This window comes from Varanus komodoensis, unplaced genomic scaffold, assembly GCF_004798865.1.
Source record: "Varanus komodoensis strain SLA01 unplaced genomic scaffold, ASM479886v1 scaffold7_1, whole genome shotgun sequence".
In the NCBI taxonomy this organism is placed as follows: Eukaryota; Metazoa; Chordata; class Lepidosauria; order Squamata; family Varanidae; genus Varanus; species Varanus komodoensis.
The window spans coordinates 10,362,689-10,386,352 of record NW_025336479.1 but is presented as its reverse complement, the minus strand read 5'-3'; the positions used below and the strand labels follow the sequence as shown (position 1 = coordinate 10,386,352).

The 23,664-nt window shown below is 42.7% G+C and overlaps 1 protein-coding gene across 1 annotated transcript in view; it reads left to right on the top strand.

Annotated features, from left to right (window-relative positions):
• The first annotated feature begins 756 nt into the window (after positions 1–756).
• The window catches only part of DNAH9 (dynein axonemal heavy chain 9), a 224,899-nt gene continuing 201,991 nt past the window's right edge, over positions 757–23,664 (top strand). The window contains exons 1-11 of the mRNA XM_044454085.1: positions 757–844; positions 1,883–2,094; positions 4,843–5,076; positions 8,532–8,699; positions 8,869–8,985; positions 18,584–18,790; positions 19,370–19,625; positions 20,401–20,525; positions 22,361–22,496; positions 22,863–23,059; positions 23,147–23,571. Of these exons, the coding sequence (XP_044310020.1) occupies positions 823–844; positions 1,883–2,094; positions 4,843–5,076; positions 8,532–8,699; positions 8,869–8,985; positions 18,584–18,790; positions 19,370–19,625; positions 20,401–20,525; positions 22,361–22,496; positions 22,863–23,059; positions 23,147–23,571 (2,099 nt within the window). The 5' untranslated portion in view covers positions 757–822. The remainder of the gene's footprint in view (positions 845–1,882; positions 2,095–4,842; positions 5,077–8,531; positions 8,700–8,868; positions 8,986–18,583; positions 18,791–19,369; positions 19,626–20,400; positions 20,526–22,360; positions 22,497–22,862; positions 23,060–23,146; positions 23,572–23,664) is intronic.

Genomic DNA, 23,664 nt, shown 5'->3' with positions numbered 1-23,664 from the left:
ATCAAGGTAAGGCAACATTTGGGGGCCCACAGGCACATGTAACCATTTTGGGGTGCATGTGACTTTTTCAGATCTGTGGGCACATTTTACACTGGGGAACATGGGCACATTTTCTCTCCCTGCTAATTCCCACTTTTTTGCAGCCTCTTTCTCTACTCTGTACAGAGGAGGAGGAGCTACTGTAAGTGGCCAGTTGCAGAACTAAACTAAGCTTTTGGTATGAACTGGACTCTAGTTGGTGTTGAGTAAGAGGATGGGAATATTCACTGCTGTTAACTGCATTAGAGTAGGGCTGGCTTGCTGTTTATGGCCCTCACTGCCTAACATTGGTTGCCAATATAAGGCAGTGCAGTGGCAAAAATAGTCCTTTGTCCCTGAACTTCAGGGACAAATACCACTTTGCTGCTGTGGCCAAACTGGCAGTATAGCAGCAGCAGTTTGGGGATCAGCAGGGAGAAGTGCGTTCCCTAGCAGGGTAAATGGTCTCCAGAACTGTTGAAGTTGTCCATCCTAAACTAGAGGTACTTAGTTTTACGGTTATTTATTTGCTCAATAGCACAAGCAATTATTTTGCTTCCTCAGATCTATTTGTCCTGGGAGCACCCTGAGACTTGGCAGGTGCAGAGGCTGTTTTGCTGCAAAGGGAAATATGTTGCCTGATTATCTGAAACCAAATGCATCTTTGATGGCTGCTTCTTCTTTTGTTTGTTTAGATGTGAGGATCTTCAGTGCATTTATAGCCAGTTAAAATCCAGGAAGGTTTTGTCCCTGGTGGAACTGCTAAACAGAGTGCAGAGCACCTACTTCCCAGCATTCAAATCCATGTTCAGAGATGTAGAAGCAGGTGAGGTTCTGCAAATGTGAATGACAGCATGCAGGCGTAGAACAATACACTTTATTGGTTGTCATCCCCAGAGGTCAGCTTCCTGAGTTCCATTATTTGCTGAAAGTTTGTAAAGATTTTTACAATAAAAGAATTCTTTCTCAGTATTACTGTGACTATACAGGGCATAGGACACTCAGTCGGGCCACTCATTTCCCATAATCCCCTTCCCTTCCCTTCCCTTCCCTTCCCTTCCCTTCCCTTCCCTTCCCTTCCCTTCCCTTCCCTTCAGGACACTGATTTAATGGAGGTTTTGAGAAGGGTAAAGTTGGATTAAATTTGATGAACAAGAAGCCAAATTCACATAGGTCCACTTCACTAAATTCATGTTAAATATTGTGGTTTGCAAGACATCATCTAGCTGATTTGGGAACTTAGATTGGAAAATTAATTGTGGTTTAGATCCATAGCCACTACTCATTTAAGTTCCATTTATTTCACTGAGTCTGCTGTAGATATGACCAAGCCTGGATCCAACTTTGTAACTAGGTTTGCATATCATGCAAAGATATCATGGCTCTGAACCCACCATGGCCTTGAGGTGTTGTCCAAACTGAGAGCCATGGTTCAAGGTGGCTGCTTTGTGGTTTTGAAGCCACCACAACAAGCCATGGCTTGTTGTAGGGCTTTGCTCTGCTCTCTGAACCAGAATCAAATTAAAATAATAGTTCAATGGTACAGTGGAAGTTGCAGGGGGGATTCAACCCACGGTGGGGAGTGGCTACATACTGGATCACATTCGGGTACTCTGTTTTTCAGTTTCCCTTTTCTCTATCAATACTTTAAGAAGAGATCCTAGTTCCCGCAGGTTTTTAGATTTCATTGTTCTGTGATGTGTGAGTCTCAAGTTGCTAACATACTCTATAATTCAAAATCCATCTACAGAATCTGTTTTTCAAGGAATTGTTTTTCATACTATTTCTGAGACATACATGCTCCCTTTTTTATGAAACAGGCCCTCTTTCATGAAAGTCCTTTCTCTGTTTTCAAAAATCACAGCTTTGGTTGAGGCTCAGGATATAAACATGCACCTAAAGCCCCTCCAGCACCCTCTGGAAGAAATGGAGAATATTGAATTTTTCGAGGTGAAGCCCTTGCTAAATCGCATGCTTCATGTGGTGTGCTTCATCTGGGCGACATCCAAATATTACAGCACACCTGCAAGGGTAATTGTGCTTCTTCAGGAAATATGTAATCTCCTCATCCAGCAGGTAAGGTCATGAAGCAGTTCTAACCTTTGCTCTGCATTTTTTCTGAAAAATAAACTGTTGATGTTGCTCTATGGCATAGTACGAGGAACTCCTGTCTTACAAAGTATGATGAGTCTTTCCAGGGGAAGCGTGCTGGTTAGTATCACAACAGCTATGGTCAGATAGGTACTTGTCATATACAGTATGGTCTTAATAAGTGTAAACCAACAAGGGGTTTTGGAGGGAGCTGGAGACAGTTGGAATGCAGAAACAACAGGGTTTCCAGTCATATGGAGCAGTGTAAGCATTTGTTGCCCAAACATGCCTAGCTTAGCTTTGCAGACACTCCTTGTAAACACTGTGGTTTGGGAGTCAAGGAGTCAAGTCAAGGACCAGAGCACACAGGGCCAGCTCCCATCTCACTTACAGAGCAACCAGTTTTAGACACCACTCCAATTTGCTTTCCAGACAGATTTTTTAAAAAGGCACACGCCCTCTGGAGTTTGTTCTGTTCTATATAGAAATAGATCTTTTCGTGTGTGTGCATGTGCGCGTGCACACATTTTGCTTTTCAGGGATTATAAAGCACCTCATCATGAGTTTGTTGTGATGTCACAGTTGCTTCCAGGAGGTTGGTGTTGGTGTTGTGATTTTCCTGGGTCTTACCATCACAACAACCCTGTGACATAGTTTAGGCTGAGGGAGAGGGAGATTCAGTGAGAGTGTGACTCACCTACAGTCATGGAGGGAGCTTCATGGCTAAGCAGGTACATTTCTCTGATTGAAGTCACAATATAGTGTCCACTACACCAATGGCTCATAGAATGCAGTTTAGCTTATGGGGACTGCAGTGTTCATGGAAATGGTGTTGCTTTTTTGTCTACAACAGGAAGCTGTCTTTTTCTGGTGTGTTCTTGGTTTTGCTGAGCACCTTCTGCATCATGATGTTTGAGCTCTTTCCCTTTTGTGTTAGTGGCAAGTTGGATTTGAGAAATTTCCCTTTTCTTAGTTCCTCATTTGAAGGAAATATGAAAGATGCACAGGCTCCTTTTCCTTCCTGCATGACATATATTTAAACATTTAGCACCACATTTGTGGACAAATAGATCTCATTCCCTTCTATGTTGTGTACCAAATTGGATGAATCAACATCACTTTCCCAAATGAATGGCTAATTTATGATGCAAAATATCAAGTGGAGAAGTTAGTGTGAGGTATATTGAAAAACATATTTTTCCTTTAATTATTTTTGTGAATGTCACAAAACAAAAATCATTTATTTATTAGATTTATATCCCACCTTTTCTTACACTGAATTCAAAGCAGCTTTCATCATTCACCTCCTCCTGCTCTCAATCTTATCCCCACAGCAACAACCCTGACAGGTAGGGTGGGCTGAGAATCTGTGACTGGCCCAATGTCACCCAGTGGACTCCATGGTTGTGCAGGACTAGAACCCAGTTCCATGCTCTTAACTGCTACATCACACTGGCTCTCCAAATAATCTAAATAAGCAACAACAGCAGCAACAAAAGTGAAATCCCTCCAGGAACAGTGGGCCCATCCTCTGAGCTGCATTAAATGTTGGTCTTTTCTGTTCAGATTAGACTGCCTGCTGTGGTCAGTTTGGAATTCTCTTGTCTGAAGCCATTGCTCCAGTGGAGGGCATTAGGTGTCTGGCAAAGTTAAAACAGATAGGGTTCCTCCTACTGCAAGGGTTGCTAGAGAAGTGTGGCAGGCAATATTGCATCAATTACAGTTTGATCCATTCTCATATGATAAATTGACGTTATCCCAAAATCTGGATCTAAACATAGTTAAAAATATTCTTGTGGCAGACTTGGAGGAACAGGTTGATTTTTTACCTTGAATTTATTAGCGAGAGAAGATTGAGTTCTTGTAATGTTCTGGTTAGTGCACAATGGGTGAGTGGCAGTATTTACAATCATGACATTTGCTGGATTCTAGGTTTGCTCCTGCAGTTTTTATAGAGTCTTCTTTGCCATTGGAAATACCTACTGAAGCTGACTAGTAATGCCAGCCCATGATTCATGTTCAGTGAATATGTATCTGACAGATCAAATTTAATGGAGGAGGGAATGGGAAATTGGAATGTCCTGTTAGGCCAAAGCTCTGGACTGCTGCTTTAATGTCTACATCTGAAGTATCAGTGGACCTCAGTCCATGTCTTGTTCAACAAAATCTTGTAATCTGCTTTCACTGGATTCTAGAACAACTTCTCAATGAGGGTTTGCCTAACTGCTGGAGATGTAATACTGCTGATGCTTTTTTAAAATCATAAAGAATGTCTCAACAGTGTCTAGTAGGTGGGCCTTTTTGGGCCAAATATCACTGCTTGATATTTCTGATGTGCATGTTCCTTTAAACTATCTACCAATTTCTTGAAAGTTAAAGCTTGGTTTTCTGTGCCGTTTTGACAGTTGATACTACAACACTGGAAAGATAACTTCCTGTAATACAGTGGATCAAAAACTTAATGTGTTCAGTATTTGAGAAGATGACATAAAGGTGGCATTCTCAAATGGTCATATATAGAGATATTTGATCTAACTTTGTTGAAGCTTAAGTATAATTGATACATCTGAATTTATGCTGTTATTTTGATATATGCATATCAACAGTGGTTGATTTCAGGCTTTTTTATGGTCTGTCCTTCAGTGTCTTTTTCATTGCTGGTTGTATTAAAAATGTGCATATTACTGAAAAAAACAACAAAGCTGTTTTTCTTTTCCTGCTTTGTCCAACCAGGCCAGAAATTACCTCAACCCAGAAGATTTGCTTAAAGGGGAAACAGAAGAAAGTCTGGGCAAAGTACAGAAAGTGTTTGATATCTTGCACTACTTCAAGCAGACCTTTGAAGAAAGAAGAGAAAATCTCAGTGCTTATTTTCAGCCTGGTCAGGAGGCAAAGCAGTGGGATTTTCTTTCAGTAATGGTTTTTGCACAACTGGATAATTTTCTGGAGAGGCTCCATGTGGTAGATGTAAGTATCATCCAGAGTTACCTGTGCACAGAGCAATGCATTTAGTACCATAAATATGTATTTGCTTATTTATTTGATTTATGCACTGCCATGCTAACAAATGATTTACATTCATTAAAAACTCAAAGCTTTCTGTAACTTGTTCCTCCTGCAAGCATATTTCGTTGCTCTTTGCTTCAAGGACAGGGGCGCTGGATACTGGGAAGACCCAGCTTAAACCCTCCCAGCTTAGCTAAGAAACTCACAGGTATGCTTTGGCAAGTCGTTCCCTTTCAGCCTTATCTATTTCACAGGGATGTGGTGAGCATAGAATGGGATAAACTCTTTACAAGCTACAACCGTGAACTCATTTGAAGGCATGTGGGATGCAAATGTTCTAAACAAATAATACTAAAGCTTAAAGCAGGATCAGAGTTTACAGATAACCTGCTCCGGATTTCTCAAGCATTTGCCTAACCAGTACAGATTTCTGCTGCAAGAAATCGGCAATAGCTGTCAGGATTTCAGAACCAGAGAACAGTGATTCTCTTGATGTGTAGGCTTCATCATCCTTCACATTATCTTTTAGTACTAGTGAAGGTCACACTGATAAAATGGGACTGGGTACAGATTAAAAGATCCTGAGAACTATAAAATGCAGTGAGTATTTATAGGGCATGCTTTCTATGCAATACAAAATCTGCTTTTTGGCATCTTGTACTACAGCTTTTACTTTGGGTGTTGATTTTTTTAGGCATGGACTAATCCCCCAGACCTAGTTTCTCTTATAAGGAATAACATGGATGTTGCCTTCTCCTTGTTCAGGTATTAATGGAGAAAGAACATTTTTTGAAAGTAGCATGGACCACTATGTGCCATCTTCCTAGGTACTTGTACTTAACTCTGAGCTTTATGTGTCTCTGTGCGATAGCCACTTCCTGTGATTGCATAATCACTATGGCTTTAGAGACACAATATCTTGCTCATGGGGTTCATGGTGTAATGATAGCTGTACTACACCACAGGCTGGATTCAGAGATGCATGAGTAGGTTCCAAAGCAGATGCACAAGTGGTTCACATAAGCTGCTTTTGCCTAATTGTCACAGTCTCTCACTATAGTTCCCCCTCCCATTGAAGGCCTTTCTTTAGGGGCGCGCAGGCCTAGAGAGAAAGGCACAGGGGCAGCACAGAGAGCCGTGATGGGAAGGAGGCGGAGGAAGTTCCTTGGTATGAGCAGACTTCCACTTGAACTCCACTATAGATTACAACACCATCAAGAGTTAAGGAAAGTATGTCTGGGGATAGAACTGTACATCAGAAATACTAAAAACAAGTTGATAGATATAATGTCATTTTTATTTTTTTTAAGTAATGAGAAGGTCCTGTCCAAATGGATGTACTTTAACATCAAACCTGATGTATTTATTTATTTATTGAAGAAGTGTCTACTACTCTTCTCCCCTCTATGTGAGGACGGTGACAGCCCTTCAGCGCTGGAGCTGAGAAAGGGAGTTCGGACCCCTCCCCTTTCTTTGTCCCCTTGGAAAGAACTCTGCTAATTGCTCTCTGGGGTCAGGAAAACAACCTTGGAGAGGGGGAAAAGCGGGTGTTTCCATAGGAGGGGAGGGCAGGAGACTGGAGAGGCCAGGATATACAGCCACAGGGCCCAGTCAGAAGCCATCCATTGTCCTGTCAAAAACCTCTATTAAGGGGAACCCAGAGTTTTGACCCTACATATTAAAGCTTCTTTTTCCAAGGGTGGGATGCTTGTTTGCACTTTCCTGAGTGGCTAGCATTCCTGGGAAGGCGCAAGACCTGCATCACTCTGAGGATTGATAGGGCAGAAAACAAGAGATGAACTTGCTGTGGAGCAGGTATAAATCACACCACATCATTTCATGACTTAAGATCACTTGCCCTTTTGGTTTGGCTTGACAGCTCACCTTTAGAAGACAAACCAAACCAAAGTTGGGGTAGACCCTATTTGGGGCTTATTTTGGGGTAATATCCAGGGTTACTGCCTGCTGCATGCTGACAATAGACAACCCACTACCATTTCCCCACCAATGTTCTTGCTTTCCACACTTGTGCAACTTCACCTAAAGAAACTGAAAACTGAAACAAAAATATTTGTGCACAGCAACTGTGTAAAATAAATAAAAATGTTTTCCAACCAGTGGTAGCCCCTTTAGTTTATCATTCATATACTTTCAAGGGGCTGTCAGATGGTGCAGAAATAGAAATTCCCAAAGCTGGCAAAGGGCAAAAAGCCGTAGTGAGCTGAAAATGGTTTGGGATTGCAGGGGAGAGTGGGAAGTCAAGTTGTGTGCGCCTGGGGATACCCACAGGAGGACCGAGGGGCAAGTAGACACACCATGGATTGTTCACAGAGCAACCCACCCACCATGGCTTCTTGTCAGGCTGTACTGGCATGACCCTTGAGCACTCCAACTTGATTAGGAGATCTGGATGCTGACAGAAAACCCAGTGTTGACTCGTGGTTGACAACATGGTATTGGGATATTCTGTGCCCCTTTGCCTTTGCACAGGTGTGTGAATCTCCATGTGAAATGTACAGAAGACATGCCCTCTGGATGTTTTAGATTCTACTTAGCTTTTGGCGGTAGTTTGTTTTTCTCTTGCCAGATTTTCTATCAGCTTAAGTGGCCATTGAATTACTGGAATTCACATAAGACCATAATAAGAAAGCCTTTGACTTGTTCCTCTTAAAGATATATCTGTCCTTCATTACTTTTCTATTGAAAACCTAAGGGCAGCTGAAGCATAATACAGGCTGCTGACACATGCCCTGGTTCACCTAAAAAATGACTTCAATTAGAATTATTTGATCTCTATTGCAAAACACAGAATTTCAGCTGAATACAGAGTAGTATTGATTAGAGGTTGCTGCATTTTTATATACCCCTTTAATTAACCTTGCAGAAAACCAAGTAATCATGAAGGTCTTCTTAAAGCCATGTTGATATAATCCAATAAGTCTTGCTAGAAAATAAACAGAAATTGTAGCACACGCAGCACCTGACTTAATAAGAGGGATTTAAGCGGTGATTATGTTTCATAATGATCCATATTTCACCCTATGATCCACGTGTAATGCATTGTGGTAATCTGGTCTGGCCAATGTATTCATTTTGATCTAAGAGTCTTGCCATGGGTAAAGAAGATCTTTTCAAGTCATAAAAGAAGCTAACATTTTAGTCTGAAAATAAAGAAATCATACATCAGATTGTGTCTCTGTCTTGGCATTATCACCTGCCACTGAACAGTTTTTAAACCCATTAATCATATTGGCTGTGTGAGTAAGAGAGACAGCACAAGCTGCAAAGTAAAATATACTGTCACTTTGTCCTGGGAGCCCCAGTGTGGGGCACCTGCCCTCGCCCGGTCAACCCATTCTAGGGAAACAATAGCCTAAAAATGGTTTGAGTTTGAAATGAATTTTCTTTGTCTGTAGGATCTTCTGATGACTGTTTTGGATATAGAGAAGCTGGAGAAGCTGGAATTCAGTGGCATAAAAGGGAAATTTCTGAGCCAACAGGTCTTGAGCATGCATGAAGAGTTCCAAGAGGTTTATAAAGTATTTTCAGATCGTACATATGACTGCCTGGATGTGGCCAATATGGTAGGTTGTTCTAGATTCCTGCAGAACCAAACTCATGTTCCTGCTCGATGGTTCTCCCACTGGAGGATTTTAGAAGCTGACATTAAGGGATCTGGTATTGAGAAAGGATGGGTTGAAGGGTCTGCTGAATCAGCTATTGCTCATACCATTGTTTGCTTGACTTCTTTAGGAGTTTGAAGAGGATGTATATGACTTTAAGGGTAAAGTGGAAGATATGGATCGAAGGCTTGGGGCTATTTTTAGCCAGGCATTTGATGATGCAGCTAGTGTGGAGCATGCATTCAAGGTGCGTTACTGGTTACCTTACAACACTGTCCTAGTCTTCTATATGAAAAACTTTTCACAAATGCCCTGAAAGCATTTCAGACTAATGATGTTAAGGTTTCAATTCTTTGCATGTTTAGACAGAAAAAGCTGTACAGTTCCCAACATATTCCAGCCAGTTGCATATCTTTTATCCTGGTCCCTTGTCTTGAATGGGACCCTTGAGGTTTTTGAAGTTAAATTTCATTGTAGAGTGTATGGAAATCCTGCAAATATTTGAGCTTCATGTAAGAAATCTCATGCATTTTCTTTACATTTATTGCCAAATGTAGCTTTCTAGTATATGAATACTTGGTGATTGAATCATTCAAAGGATCATCTTGTATGATGATCTACATGTAAAATGAACTTTCCTTGTAAGATATGTATTATTTTATTTACAATATTCATATGCCAATCCACACCTAAACAGATTCCACCTCAGTGAACAATGAAAGGAAAACAGCAATGTTAATAAAACCATAGTTAGTCAATCAAGGAAGCCTTCTTGAAATGAAGATGTTAGCAGGTGCTGAAAACAGAGTGCTGGTGCTTGGCTAATCTCCAGAATAGAGAAGGGAGCTACCATGCTGAAGGGTCTACTCTGGGTAGACTTATGGTGTAGATCCATGCATAACCTCCAGGCATATCCATCTGATGACATCAGCAAAATGGCTTCTGTTGAAGAATTCCAAGTGTGTCAGTTGTCCTCTGCATATTGTGGGGTAGAGCAGAACAAAAAGGCATGTGACCCTTTTCTGGAGAGCTGTCTTGAGGGCCTGTATGGTCTGTACAGAGGAATACAATTTTAAAAATGTGTTTGCCTCTGGGAGCGCTTCCACACTGAGGGTTTCTTAAGGCATTTTGCAGCTATTCCACCTTTTCCTCCTTAATATATTTTTCCAGTAAGAAAGAAAATAAAGATATGGTAAGAGAAAATGGGAGGGATGCAAATAGAAGGCAATGCTATCTAGACCCTGTTGTAAAATTCTGTGAATGAGGCAGCTCAATGGCACCATAAAAGCCTCATCAGAAAGCACTCAGGTTAAATGTTAGTCCCATTAAGAATTTCTAGCTCTATAAGCATTGGCTAGGCTTACAGTGCTATTGCTCTGCTATCTGCAAAGTCTTCTCCAAGGCTTTCCTTACAAAGGGAAGATGAGGCTATCAATTTTGAGCTCACTCTTTGAGCTTTAAAAGCTGGAATAAAGTGGGTTGTTGCTCCAGTTTTATTTGATGAGGAAAATTCCAAACAGGTTATATTACAAACCCAGGTGTCTGGATCTGACTGTGTAGCATTTTCCTCCCTTCCTGGTCCCAGCTCACAGTTCAAAGACCCATGTTCTTTTATTGGCAGCAGCAGGGTGACTCAGTGGATTGGTTAAATTCAGGCAAAAGGAGAAATGTGGGACAGCTGGCTGAAAGAAAAGGAAGAATAGAGACCAAGGGTGCTTCTAGAGGTAGTCTGTGGTGCAATCACATTGTCTTCACAATGGAATTTTATGGGAGGGCCAAATGATTCCATCTTTAGTTTGTAGCCCTCTTGCTTTTTTCCTACCAAAAGAAAAAAAGAAAAAAGTTAAACTAGAAAAGATAAAATAGCTGTTCAGTGTTCTTTTCATATTAGCACTGGGAACCCTCTGTGTGGAAGCACCTCAGATAGTTAAATCGGAGAGGGATGTATCTGCTGTGAATAAGACTGATTACCCCAGCTCCATCTGATCTTTAAATCTGAAAAAGAATAATCCCAGAATGGAGTCAGTTCTTTCTTTTGGAAAAACAAACAAATCTTGGAATAATTTTAGTACCATAAATGGTTGACCAATTACAATGATTAAAAACTGAGTGCTTGAAGTTTCCTAATGCAAATTGCTTAATAGTTGTCTCATTGAAGGAAATGTGTGGGTGATGAAAGGGGTTGCTGGTCTGTATAGAGCATGGCATGTACATAAAATCACAGAGGTTTCCCATTTCTTTCTGTGTGGTAGCTGATAGACATATTTGGGAGCCTGTTGGAACGGCCATTGATAGCAGCAGATGCCTGTGCTAAATATCACCTTCTCATCACAATGTTTGACCGAGATCTGGATGATGCTAAAGTGATCTACCTGAAACATATTCAGGAGGAGATGGAACTAGGTACATGTTAGTAATTTCAAAATGGCTTAACACTCAATTAATAAAGAGCCTTTAAAAAGCAAGGAAATGTAAAATTATATTAAGCAGTTTGATTTTTTAGAGGTTATAATTAATATTACATATATTTACCTTAAGTAGCAAAGCTTTTCCATTTCAATTAAAAATTTATGTAAGAAACTGGTGTGGCAGCTGCTCAGCAGTGTGCAATATTAAATACCATGTCATTCAGTGGGATTAGACCGAATGTCTGATCCCAGCCCAGCTTTGAGTAGAAAACTGTGAAGCACTTGTTCTGCTCAGGCCACTCTCACATTTTGCTGTAGGGAAAAGACATTGGGATGGGACAGTTGATCACCAGGATGATGGGCCTAGAGATACCATCTTTTGCTAGGAATGATAACTAAGTATCTCACTCTGAGGTCTTGTGGTTAGCTTTGGTAGCTCGATATTATTTACTATTAGTGAGCTGTTAAGTCCAGTTCTACTGTGCTATTGCAACATCATATGTATTTCTAAAACAGATATCCACTTTATCAGGTTGGATTAACAGAGCAGTCCTTTGCCCCTAGACAGCTTCTGTGGGGCCACAGGATGCAGCAGGTCTCTTCATCCAAGGCCAGGGGCAGAGCCCCAACCTTGGAGGAGGAAATGCAGTTGAATCTACCTCACTAAATCCCTTCTGAGCCACTGCAGATATCTCCATGGCGGTTTCCTGTCCCAAGGCTGGTGCTTCAACCTTTGGAAGGAAGAAAATGGTTGAATTATACTTCCTGTGTCTCTAATTTATTTGTCTACTTTGGTGCTAAAGATCAGTAACACAGGGTTCTTAGAATGGCTTATAAAGTTCTATTGGAAACTTAGTGAAGCTATAAGTCCATCTGATCCAGAGTTATGTTCATGGAGTGGCCAGACAGCTGCGCTGGGGAAATGCACAAGTAGGTCATGCATGCACCCACCCCCCATGTTCCCCAGCCACTGGTCTACCTAGACATACTGCTCCTGATACTGGAGATGGTATATAAGTAGCAGGGTTAATCATAATTAATAACCTTATCCCCTTTGAATTTCTTGAATCCCCCTTTAAAAGCATTGAAACCAGTGACTACTATCTTATGGAAGTGAATTCCTTAGTTTAAATAGGCTCTACATGAAGATGTACTTCCTTTCTGAATCTCCCACCAGTCAGCCTCATAGAATGACACTGGCTTCTCGTATTATAAGAGGAGAAAAATGTCTCCACACCATACATAACTGTGTGCACCTCTGTCATGTCCCTCTTGCTTGCCCTTTTCTGAGGCTAAACAATCCCAGATGCTGTAGCCTTTCCTCATAGGGTAGATGCTGCAGCCCTTTGATCATTTTATAGTTGTCCTTTTCTGCACTTTCTCCAAGTCTTATGGTATCCTTTTTAGGTATTGTAGCCAACGCTATACAGAGTATTCTAAGTGTGGTCACACCATGATTTGCATTTTGTATAATTACAAAACAGTTTGTATTTTATTTCCAGTTCCTTTCCTAATTATGCCTACCATGGAGTTTGCCTTTTCCACAGCAGCTGCAATCTGGGTTGACCCTTCATGTAGCTGTCCACCAGTCCCCAAGATCTTTCTTGATCAGTGACCCATCCACTCAAATCCCACAATGTAGGGCTGTGTTGCCCAGATATGCATTATTTTATGCTTGTTAACATTGAACTGCCATTTTGATGCCCTTTCTCAAGTTTGTGGGAGAATGGGCAGACCTATGGCTGTGGGGAATTTATTCAATTCCAGTTGCAAAGCTTCCTTGGTTCTAGTTCTTGCTGACTACGGAAGTACATTCTGCTGGGGCAATTCTGTGAACACTCATGTGATAGGGAAGACCCTGTTGAACTCCGTGGGAGTTGCTTCTATGGACAAAATGACATGTTACATCTGTCACACTTCTTAAGAAGTGTGTGCTCAAACTGGCCTCTTTTATTTCGAAGTATAAGCAGCTGTGGGACTCTGCTCTGGAACAGACTTCAAGTGCAGACTGGAGTCCTACACTAGCATTGTGCTAAAAATTGTCACTTCCTTGGATGCTAATGACCATTAGATGCTGTTTGCTGTTAATGTCATATTTTGGGGACGCCTAGCTGCAGAAGGATGATTTTCAGCAGGCAATAGGTTTCCCATTGACTCAGGAGCATGTTCCCCACCCCAAACTATAAGTGGTCAGTGTAAGGACACTGCTCTTTTTCTGCACCTGGCATGCCGCTGCCAGCTATGCTGGGCAGGGAAGAAGGCAAGCTGCCAGAACCTGGGATGGCTGCTTGCAGCACCCCACTTCTGCATCCTGCAGCTGCTCTTTGGGGGGCTGCAGCTGATGGGGAGGGTTGCTGGTTGTGCAGCTGGGGGGTCTCAAGCATTTATGGACTTCCTCCTGGCTTGGCTCACTTTGCAGGACTGGGCCAAGCATGACAGCAAGTCCATGGATGCCAGAGGGACAGATTCTGAGAGGGTGCATCCCAACCTTACCTGCATACAGTAAGGTTGTCACACACTAAACATGTTGCAACAAAGGCTTTTCTACTGGTTGTAATGCAATTGATTTATTTCTAATAACCAGCTAAATGATCTTAAAAATTACTGTTGTCATTGGAAGATGCTCACTCTGCTCTTCTGCCTCTGAATCCCAGTATTCTAGGCACACTAGTTGCCCCAACTCCTAGCCAACTTGCAACCCCCACCTCTACTCCTCTCCCATCATGCTCAGCAGCAGGGGAAGTGGCAAGCCAAGCAGGAGCTTCAGGGTGTTTGGCAAGTACCTGGCTAGTGGCACAAGGCTAACCCTCATTTGAGACTACTCAGGAGGTAAGGACAGCATGTGAAGGTGCTTGGCTGACAGGAGTGCCCAGCTCCTATATAAGCTTTCGGTTGGTGCCAGGCCATTTCTCAAGCAACAGCTCTGTTTGGGTTCCAAGCTCCTGTACATGACCAGCTGGCGGTCAAGTTCATAGCTGTCCATAAGCTGCCTTATATCAAGCAAAACTATTGGCTCAATGAAGGCTGTATTATCTACACCAGGCTTCTCCAATGTGTTGTCCTCCAGATGCTTGAAACTGTAACTTCCTGAATTCCTAATCATGAGCTCTGTTGACTAAAGTTGAAGTCCAAATCATCTAGAGGGCACTAGCTTGGGGAAGCTTGTTTACACTGACTGGTAGTGGTTCCCTGAGGTTTCAGGAAGGGACTTGCTCAACTTGAATTTGCCAGGGATTGACTCTCAGGTGCTTTGTATGTGAGCCCTATGCTCTGCTGATGAGCTGTTGTCCTGCAAAACCAGGCAATCTGTTTGTTTCCTTCATTACCGCACTGCTAGAATGTAATGCCTTTTGAAGACTCTCAGAGCTTCATGGTTCTTGCTGCATGCAGAGAAAATGGTTTCAACTTGAAGAAGAGCTTGTTTTTCTCAGGTTACCCACCAGTACACAAGAATATGCCAGTGGTTGCCGGAGGAGTTCGCTGGGCTCAGGAACTAAGAAACAGGTTACAGATTCCATTTAATAACTTCAAGCAGCTCACCTGTCTGTGAGTATCTTGAGATCAGCTGATCTATCATAAGACACTTTTCCATCAGCTGTTGTGACTCACTATGCTGCCTCATTTTTGGTATTATGGAGATGTTGGGGCTAAAAAAAAGAGTGACCAGTGTTTTCCACATCCTTGTCAGTACATGGCAGGCTTGCAAAGTTGGCCTGGTCTAGTCTTATATTCCAACAATTGTAATCCAGATGAGTGAGACCATCCAAGATGCAAGCAGCCATTCCATGGCCATTGTATCACTGAGAGAATCAAGCATCTAGGCAAGAAATACTGCACTGTGGTTTCTAAGGACAACTTGGAATGACTTCATGTGTGGCAGGCAAACAGGAAACTTGCAGAACTTGTGCATTGAGGGAAGACCTTACAAAATCTTTACAGGAGAATTGAATCCTGGATAGCAGAGTTTGGGCTATATGAATACAAAAAGGCCTAGAAGACCTCCTTCTTGTCTCAGTAGAAAGAATCACACAGAATCAGTGTCTTGTACAGAGTCAGAAGCGAAATGATAAAATGGAAAGGACAGGGAAGGAGGAAGGAGAAATGGAAAGGATTTTATTGGTTTTGTATTGTCCTTTCTTCAAAGAATTCAGAGCAGTATACTTGGAATACCCAGTCACTTTCCCATTAGAGTTCTGGCTAGGTCCAAATCTGTTCTGTTTCATCTTATATGTGCCTAGAGCAGGGATGGAGTACCTCTGACCTGTGTAGGCTTTGGCTCTGGGCCCTACCTGCTCCCCACCTGAGACTCCACCTCCTAACTTGAAAGTTGTGGGAGGAGGGAGGGAATGGAATTCCCTTGGTCTTTCCAGTTGCAGAGCAGAGACAATACAAGGAGTGTCTTACTTTGCATGGTGCTGAGAGGGGGTAAGGGCTAAATGCTGTGTAGTTAGCCAGCATTTGCAGGAATTCGTGTAAACTATGGGACTTCATTTCTTCTTGCACAGGGAAGGAGATGCATGAGTGACATTGACTGTGCACTTGGCCAGCACAGGGAATTCCTGCAAGTGCCAGATAAATACAGTTTGCTCATCTTTCATTTTACCCTGATGTGGAGAAGGCGAAAGGCAAACAGGGCTGGCTCCTCAACTGAAGCGCTTCAGCTGGTGGCCAGTGACATTAAACCCCTGATGATATCTGGCTACAATGGGGGCAATGGGGTTCCCTAGCCCTGCCCTCAACTTTACATTTTGGCCTCTACTGGTTGGTGGGTACAACCAAATTGGAAGAGGCAGTGATCGGGAAGCTGAAATGAGGGGAAATGCTATAAATCAGGGGTCCTCAAACTTTTTCTAAGGGGGCCAGTTGACAGGTGCCAGCACTGGTTGTGGGCCGTCAAGGCGGTGCCGACGGGGGTGGGGGTGGGCTGGTGAGGAGGCGAGGCACTGGCTTGCTTGCAAGGAGATCGTTTTCTCCAAGCCAGTCCAAAGCGGACTCCTCATGAGCAAGCTGTGCGCACGCCTGGTGAGTGCAAAACCAGTGGGGTGGGCTGGTTAAATGGGCATGGTGGGCACATTGGGCCTGCACGCCTTAGTTTCAGGACCCATGTTATAAAACATCTTGGAGGCTAGGACCTTGAACAAGAACTGTGTCAAGAATGTATTCATGCTTAAGTATCTTGTTGGCACATCATGATAAAGCAAGGCTCCTTGGAGAAGCCAATCACTCTGGGAAAGTTGAAGGCTGAGGACAAAAGGGAAGAATAAATAGAAGACGAAGTGACTGCATAATGGAAGCCACAGCCGTGAACTTGGAAGAACTGAATGGAGCTGTCATGGAGAGGCCATTCTGGAGGGCTTTTATTCATAGGGTTGCCATACAGTTGAGATGACATGAGGACATGTAACAACAGGATCTTGTTGGCTAGTTGCACATTTGAATGAATTATAATTTACTTGTAATTTAGGAGCCAATCTTTGCTTAAGGAGAGTGAAAATACATAATAAATGACTAGCTAAATCATGTTAATTTAGATTAGCTTCCAGCATGCACAATCTTTAGAACAACAATTCACAGACAGTTAATGAACATGAAGGTTGCTAATTTTACCAAGAAATGAAGTTGAGCTTGGAGATGTTGGAGTCAAAGTCAGAAGTGGGACCTGATCCAGATTAGGGCTCTGCTTTGTTGATTTCTGGTTGTTGGCCCTTGACTGCAAGACTTTTTAATGTTATGAACATCAAATGTATTTTGACTCTCCGGCAGAAAAATATATTGACAGGCAAGGTATACATAGACAATCTGGCACTTCATGACTTGGAGACCAGAAAAGTCCAAGCATGTGACACGTACACTGACAGATGAGCTAAAACAGGAGAACGTGCCTGTACCAGTATCATGTCATAATCTGATGTATCTTATTAATAGTTGTCTGGACTCTGTGGAAGGTAAACGAATGGTGCAAAAGTATGAAGATTTGATGCAGTTGCTGGAAAAGTAAGTCTATTTTCTTAGGAAAGGGGTGGGGAACTGTTTAGCTCCAGGGGCTGGTTTATTCTCCTGCATCCCCTTGGAGGCCAGGAGTGGGGGCGGTCTCTCCCTTGAACCCCTACCTCCTGATACCATACTGCAGTTTCTCTGTGCAGAGAAAGGCATGGAAGTGCATGGAGAAAATGCAGTTTTCCTCTGTGCAGAGACAGGCAGAGGCTGCTCCCTGCCTGCCTGTGTGTTACCAAACTGCTTTTTCTTCTGTGGATAGGAAGGCATGGAGCCAGTGGTCCTAGTCTCTCTCTGCATTAAGCAAGGTCTTTTCTGGTGGGGTGAAAAATCCCTGCTGTCACCTTCAGTCAGTGAGTGCCCTCTTCCCTTCCTGATTAGAAGACTGAGCAGGACAAAGAGGAATCCCCAATGTTAGCAGGGATTCCTCTCCTGACTGCTGGCCAGGGCTTTGCAAGAGAGAGAGAAGGCTGTGAGCTGGATAGGAAACCTACATGGGTTAGAAATCCCCCCTGCCACCTCTGGATGCAGCTTGAGAACATATTAACTATCTTGAAGCCTTGTTTTAGCTGTTGCTTCTCTGTAGCTTTAATTCAGTCAGTGACTGGGTTTGCATGACATGGCAACTCAACAAAACAACCCTGTTTAGAGCTATCAGAAATCCTGCGTGAACAAAAACCTTTTATTTTGACAGCTGTCCTAAGTCTGTGATTGTGAAAAGGAGTGGGGATTGTAAATCTTGCCTTTCCAGAGTATCTAGAGGCTTGGGCAAGTATTTTGTTGGAAAAAACCTGGATTTTTGGCATATCTACCTTAAAGATTAAGCCTATTTTGTCCTGGCAATATGATGTTCAGAGAGGATCCCACCTTATTGAGGTTGCTCTGCAGAGTTTGCTATTTGTGTGAAGTGGCTATTTCCTAGCCATTTCCTAGCTATTTCCTAGCCATTTTCCATTTTCTGCGTGCTTCAGTTGTGAGGTTAAAAGCAGCCAGACTTCCATGGATGTTTCCTCCTTCAAGTAGCTAACCAGTGGAGCTGCCCCCACATGGTTTAGTTCTAAATGCAGTCATGTTGCTAAGTTAACATAAGGCCTGTATCCAGACACACAATTGGAGCAGTGAGTATGTGATGTGAATAGACCAAGGTGCAGTTTGCATACAGTGAAACAGGCGTGTGATTATTTGACATGGCCCATTTCACAACTCAGCCTGTTTGCCATGTTACTACTGTAAAATGGCTGAGAAGGTGATTGAGCTGCCATCTTTGTCTTCTCAGATGGAAGGCTGAGGAAATGGCTCTGTTTTGGGGGAAAGAGCAATACTTTCTTCTCTGGAATGGGAAAAGATGTTGCAGCTGTTGCTTCTGTGGGAACAGGGCTGCAAGAATCCCTGCAGTGCGGCCTTTGGTGCCTATAAAGGTCTTAACTGCCGTTTTGCTTGCAGCATAGCCAGGAAACTTTTTCCAGTAAAAGGGCCTGGACAGTTATTTGCCAGATCATATGGTGGTTTTGGTATTCTGGCAGGTACCAAGAGAAGCTTTATAAGGAGTGGATCCAAACAGTGTCAGAAAAATCACAGTATAACCTAACTCGGCCACTTATCCGGCGAGACTTGGAGAGTAAACTGATCGCAGTCAATTTTGACCTTCAGGTAAGATTAAAGAATGTTCCTTTCTGCCTTGGAGGCCTCTTCTCCTTTGCCATCAGCCTAGCTTGTGTTTTCTTGTGAAGCAACAATTGCCCTCTGTAAGGAGGCAACTCTAAGCAGTGCAGTACAGTCCACAACAGATGGCAAGATGAGGTTCTTGCAAGGCAGAGCTGGGAACTTCTCTTAAATAATTAAGAACACGCAGGTTTAAAGCAAACTAGTTGGATACATGTGGAAGATAAGCCCCTAAGCATATAAAAAGAGCACTGCTGGATTAGGCCATGGGCCCAGCATCCTCTTCTCAGCCCTGAAGAGCCAGGTGCCTCTTGGAAGCCCACAAGCAGTTCATGAAGGCACTAACCCTTCTGTGCTAACACAGAGATGAACACATCAGATTAAAACTGAGCTGATATAGAAAGAGCCAAAACTTGACCATGAGAGGTGGCCCACCCTGGTCCAGTGGAATACCTCTAATTAACACCTTCACTGTTAAGCAATAAGTACATCCCCTGTTTTTGAGATTTGGGAAATGCTAGGAAAAAGTTCCTTTAAAAATGCAGAGCATTGTCTGTTTTTTTGCAGCTGGTGTCCGTCCTAAGAGAAGTGAGTTACCTTGGGGCAGTTCAGGTTGGGAGCATTCCAGAGACAGCAGCAGAAATCTATTCTTCCAGGGAGTCCTTCCGGCAGCTGGTAGCCAACCTGGAGTTGATGGTTACTTGGTACAACAAGATCCTGTGCACAGTCTTGGAGGTAGAATACCCGCTTGTGCAAAGGCAGTTGCAGGACATTGATACTCAGCTGAGAGAGGCAGAGGAGACATTAAACTGGAAAACAGAAGGTAAGACCTGCCTCTGGAATGAAATGTGGCAAGGGCAGAAACATGCACATCAGCAAATAGAATCTGAGGCCCAGATTCCAGTTTCTTCACCTTGGATGGGATTTTTCTTTAAAAATTCCTATAGCCTGATTGCTGTTCCCTCTTTTTTGTTTAGGGTGAATGAAGATGCTTCCAAATGGAGAAAAATTGTTACTCCCCACATATTATTAATCCTTTTATTTTCATTAACCTCCTCCAGCAAACTAGCATGATGTTTGTCCCACCGTAATGGAAAGGATGGCCTCATTTTAGTGTCGGGGAAATTATCTTCTTCTAGAAGTCTCCAAAGAAAATAATGAGTTATTATTATGGGGATGGGAAGCCTTTCTAGTTTCATCTCTTTAATAGGAATGACTTGAATGGTATAAGTGGGCAAGATCCAAATGCTTCAGGAATATTTTTTTTAAAAGGTTGCATAACTATGCAAAAGCAATTAAATATCACACCATGGCAAGAGGAGAAGGGAATTGCATCACCTTTCACAATTATTTTATAGATGCAATCTATTGTCCTAGCAATATCTTATTACACTCATGCAACAGCTCTGCTTGCATATGGAAAAGTGGGGTGGGGAATTTAATTTTTGGTACAATTAACCTGCAGTGGATTTAGGAATACCAGCTGAATCTTCTGTATCAAATCAGCAACTGATGCATTTTTAAAAATTCCCTGAACTGAACACAAGTTATCACTGTATTCTTCTTGACCCATTCTCCATTATTGTTGGTATTGGAAGGTCTTTGGGAATGTGTGTCACAAGTGGTTGACAGTGTTCAAGATCTTGAACAAAGAATCCAGAAGACCAAAGACAACATTGAAGAAATTCGGAATATCATGAAAACTTGGGTCTTCCCAGTTTATGTAAGAAAAGATGGGAAAAAAGACTCTCTGCTGAATTTAGATGAGCGACATGAGCGACTGGACAAACACTGTCAACTCATCATTGATTCAGGGCATAAAATTCATTCTCTAATCAAGGTAGTGTGTGTGTCTGAGTATCTTGACATGAGTGAATTGCACTGAGGGTGAGGGTTCTGCTGGGCAATGCCACCTCTAAGTATTTCTCTTCCAGCTCAACAAAGCGAACCAGAGATGGCTGATACTGAACGGTCTGTCTGAGTTTTTCTTTAGCTGTTTGGGCAGGGCATTCAGCACATTTTGTTATAATGTACTGTATATATTATAGATATTTTACTACAACTAGGGTGTCTTGGGCAAGGTGCAACTTAATATTCATTTACCTTTACATTCATTAACATAAGAGTAACAGTGAACCCCAAACGAGGCAGCTGCTTTCACCAGCCATGCCTGTTTGTTGCATTGATTTAACATGTGTGATAGCGCTATTCATGCTAGTTGGAACAAGTGGGAATGGAAGGCTAAAATATCTGGAGGCCACCAGGCTGGAGACAGATAATCTGAAGCAATGGAGCACAATAAGTTGTGTCTTACAAATTATTTTGGGTGCTTACATCAGGAAGAAATAGCAGCCAGCCAAGTGGGAAGGTGATGCACAGGAAAGTCAGGCTACATACTTATTTATTAGATTGATTTCCCACTTTTTTCTTACACAGAACTCAAAGCAGCTTACATCGTTCTGCTGCTCTCAGTCCTATTCCTACAACAAGCCTGTGAGGTAGATTGGGCTGAGAGTCTGTGACTGGCCCAAAGTCATCCAGTTGGGTCCATGGTTGAGTGCGGACTAGAACTAGTAGCCTCACAACAGTGCAGCAACACTGAAAAAGTGCGCAGGCCTCTCCATTCCAACTTTGCCTCCCACCAGTTCCATGGATTCTTAGAGCCTTTACTTGCTGACAGAGCATATACACATTAACTGTCACCCTTGGCAAAAGCCAGCAGCAAATTTGCCTTCGGAGCTATGTTTGCAGGAGTTTGGGTCTGGTGTCCCAGATAAAATACAGTGTTATGAAGGAAGGTGTTATGTTATGCAGTAGGATCTGGAAGGCACACAGTTCCATGGTGGAGTGCAAACTTTGAATGCTGGCTCAGTCTTCAACATCTCCATGTATGGCTGTTCATATTTCTAGGGCTGCAACCTGCATCATCCCTCACCACTTGCTATAGTAACTAGAGTTGTGGGGAGTTGCAGTCCAACAATGTCTGTAGGGCCACATGTTCTCCAGTCCTGAATTAAAGGATAAGGCAACTGGTGAGGGGGAAGAGTGCTTTTTGAAACACTGGAGAGCTGCTCCCAGTCAAGGAGGACCATTTTCTAGGCTAGATGGATCCATAACCTGATTCATGAGGCAGTTTCCTACGTTCTTCTCTCCCATCAGCTTGATGCTGCAAAATCTCCTAATCAAACCAGTTTGTTACAGTGTTCAGTTTGTCAGCATAATGCAAGGGCATCTACTTTAGTTTCTTTCTTTGAGGCTGTTTTTCCCCAGAGAGTGTACCCCATTCTCTCACTTCCCCTTTTCCAAAGGATTCAGTCTTCGAAGGTTACATACTGAATTTCCAAGGAATTCCTATTTTGCTCCTCTGCTCCACAACAATAATGAGAATTTTTTAAAGTCACTCACATCACTTTATGTATTGTGACTGACCTTTATGACCTTGTTCCTATCTGTTAAGCCATCATGCAGACTTGCCCTCTCACCATAGCCGTATAAGACATTTTCATGCTGTGGCATGTTCAGATCACCTGCCTTTTGACTGCAACTTTTCCTGTTTAGGAAAACCTGAGACTTTTTGCAGCAGATCCAGCTTCTGAAGTTTGGAAAGCTTATTTGGAGCACGTGGATGAGATAGTCTTGGATGGATTCTTTAATGTCATTGAATGTTCACTTATGTACCTTTTGGAACACACAGGTGAAATTGTGCTTGCTTAATTAAGCTCCATTTTCCATTTATCTTGGGCTTTCTACTGCTGTTGTGTGCGTTGTAACAGGCATTGTGGAATTGGGGGAAGGGGAATGATGGACCCTCATACTTTAATGTGGACAGATTGTTTGGTCATTGAACAAAGATAGTAGGCAATCTGGCCTGTGAAAGCAGTTCGATTGCCCCTGCATCTTCATTTACTTTGCTGCAGGCAAAATTTAAGACATTTAAGTAAAAAAAAAAGTGTATTTCTTTTACCCATCTTAATGCATTCAGTGGTGATTTCCCACCACTGAATGGAGAGGCTGGAGGGAATTGACTAAAAGCCCAGTTACCTCCTTTCCTGTTTTGCAGATTCCAAGGCTGGTCTTGCTCCCCTCTTCAAAGTGCAACTGGATCTGTCTGCCCCTGAGATGATATTCCGTCCTTCTATGGACCGTGGGGCCAGCGATGGTTTCTATGATATAGTTGAGGCTCTCATCCACAACATTTACCGGGTCTCTTCCCTGGTGCCCAGGCTTGCGGACCACAGCACCTTCCCTCATTACCAGGTCTTCCTCTTGGTCAACCACGGTCCTGGTCTGTGTCTGTCTTTAGCCCTGATAGTTAACACTGCTTTGTACTTCTGACTTTTCCAGGCTGACATGGAGGAGATGGGAGATCTTGCTGACATGCGCCATACCCTAATGGAGCGTATCAAGAAGATGATGTCACTCTGTTGTGGCTATCGCAGCTCCTTTGACCACTACTCCTATCTCTATGTGGATGACAGGAAGGAATTCATGCAGCAGTTCCTGTTGTATGGTCATGTTCTGACAGCAGAGGAAATAGAGGCCCATGCTGAGGATGGTGTCCCAGAGACTCCCCCAACATTGCAGCAATTCAAAGAGCAAATAGACTCCTATGAGAAAATCTATGATGAAGTGAGCCGCTTGGAACCCATCAGTGTATTTGATAGCTGGATGAAAGTTGATGCCCACCTCTTCAAAGCATCTCTTCTGGGCATAATTAAAAGCTGGAGCTTCATGTTCAAGCAGCACCTCATTGATCATGTTACACACAGGTACAACTTTGTCTTTATCGCATCATTTGTGTGCTTTCAAAGGTTCATGTAGTTAGGAAATGTAGTTGGAAGTGTGGATGTGGTCTGAGTCAT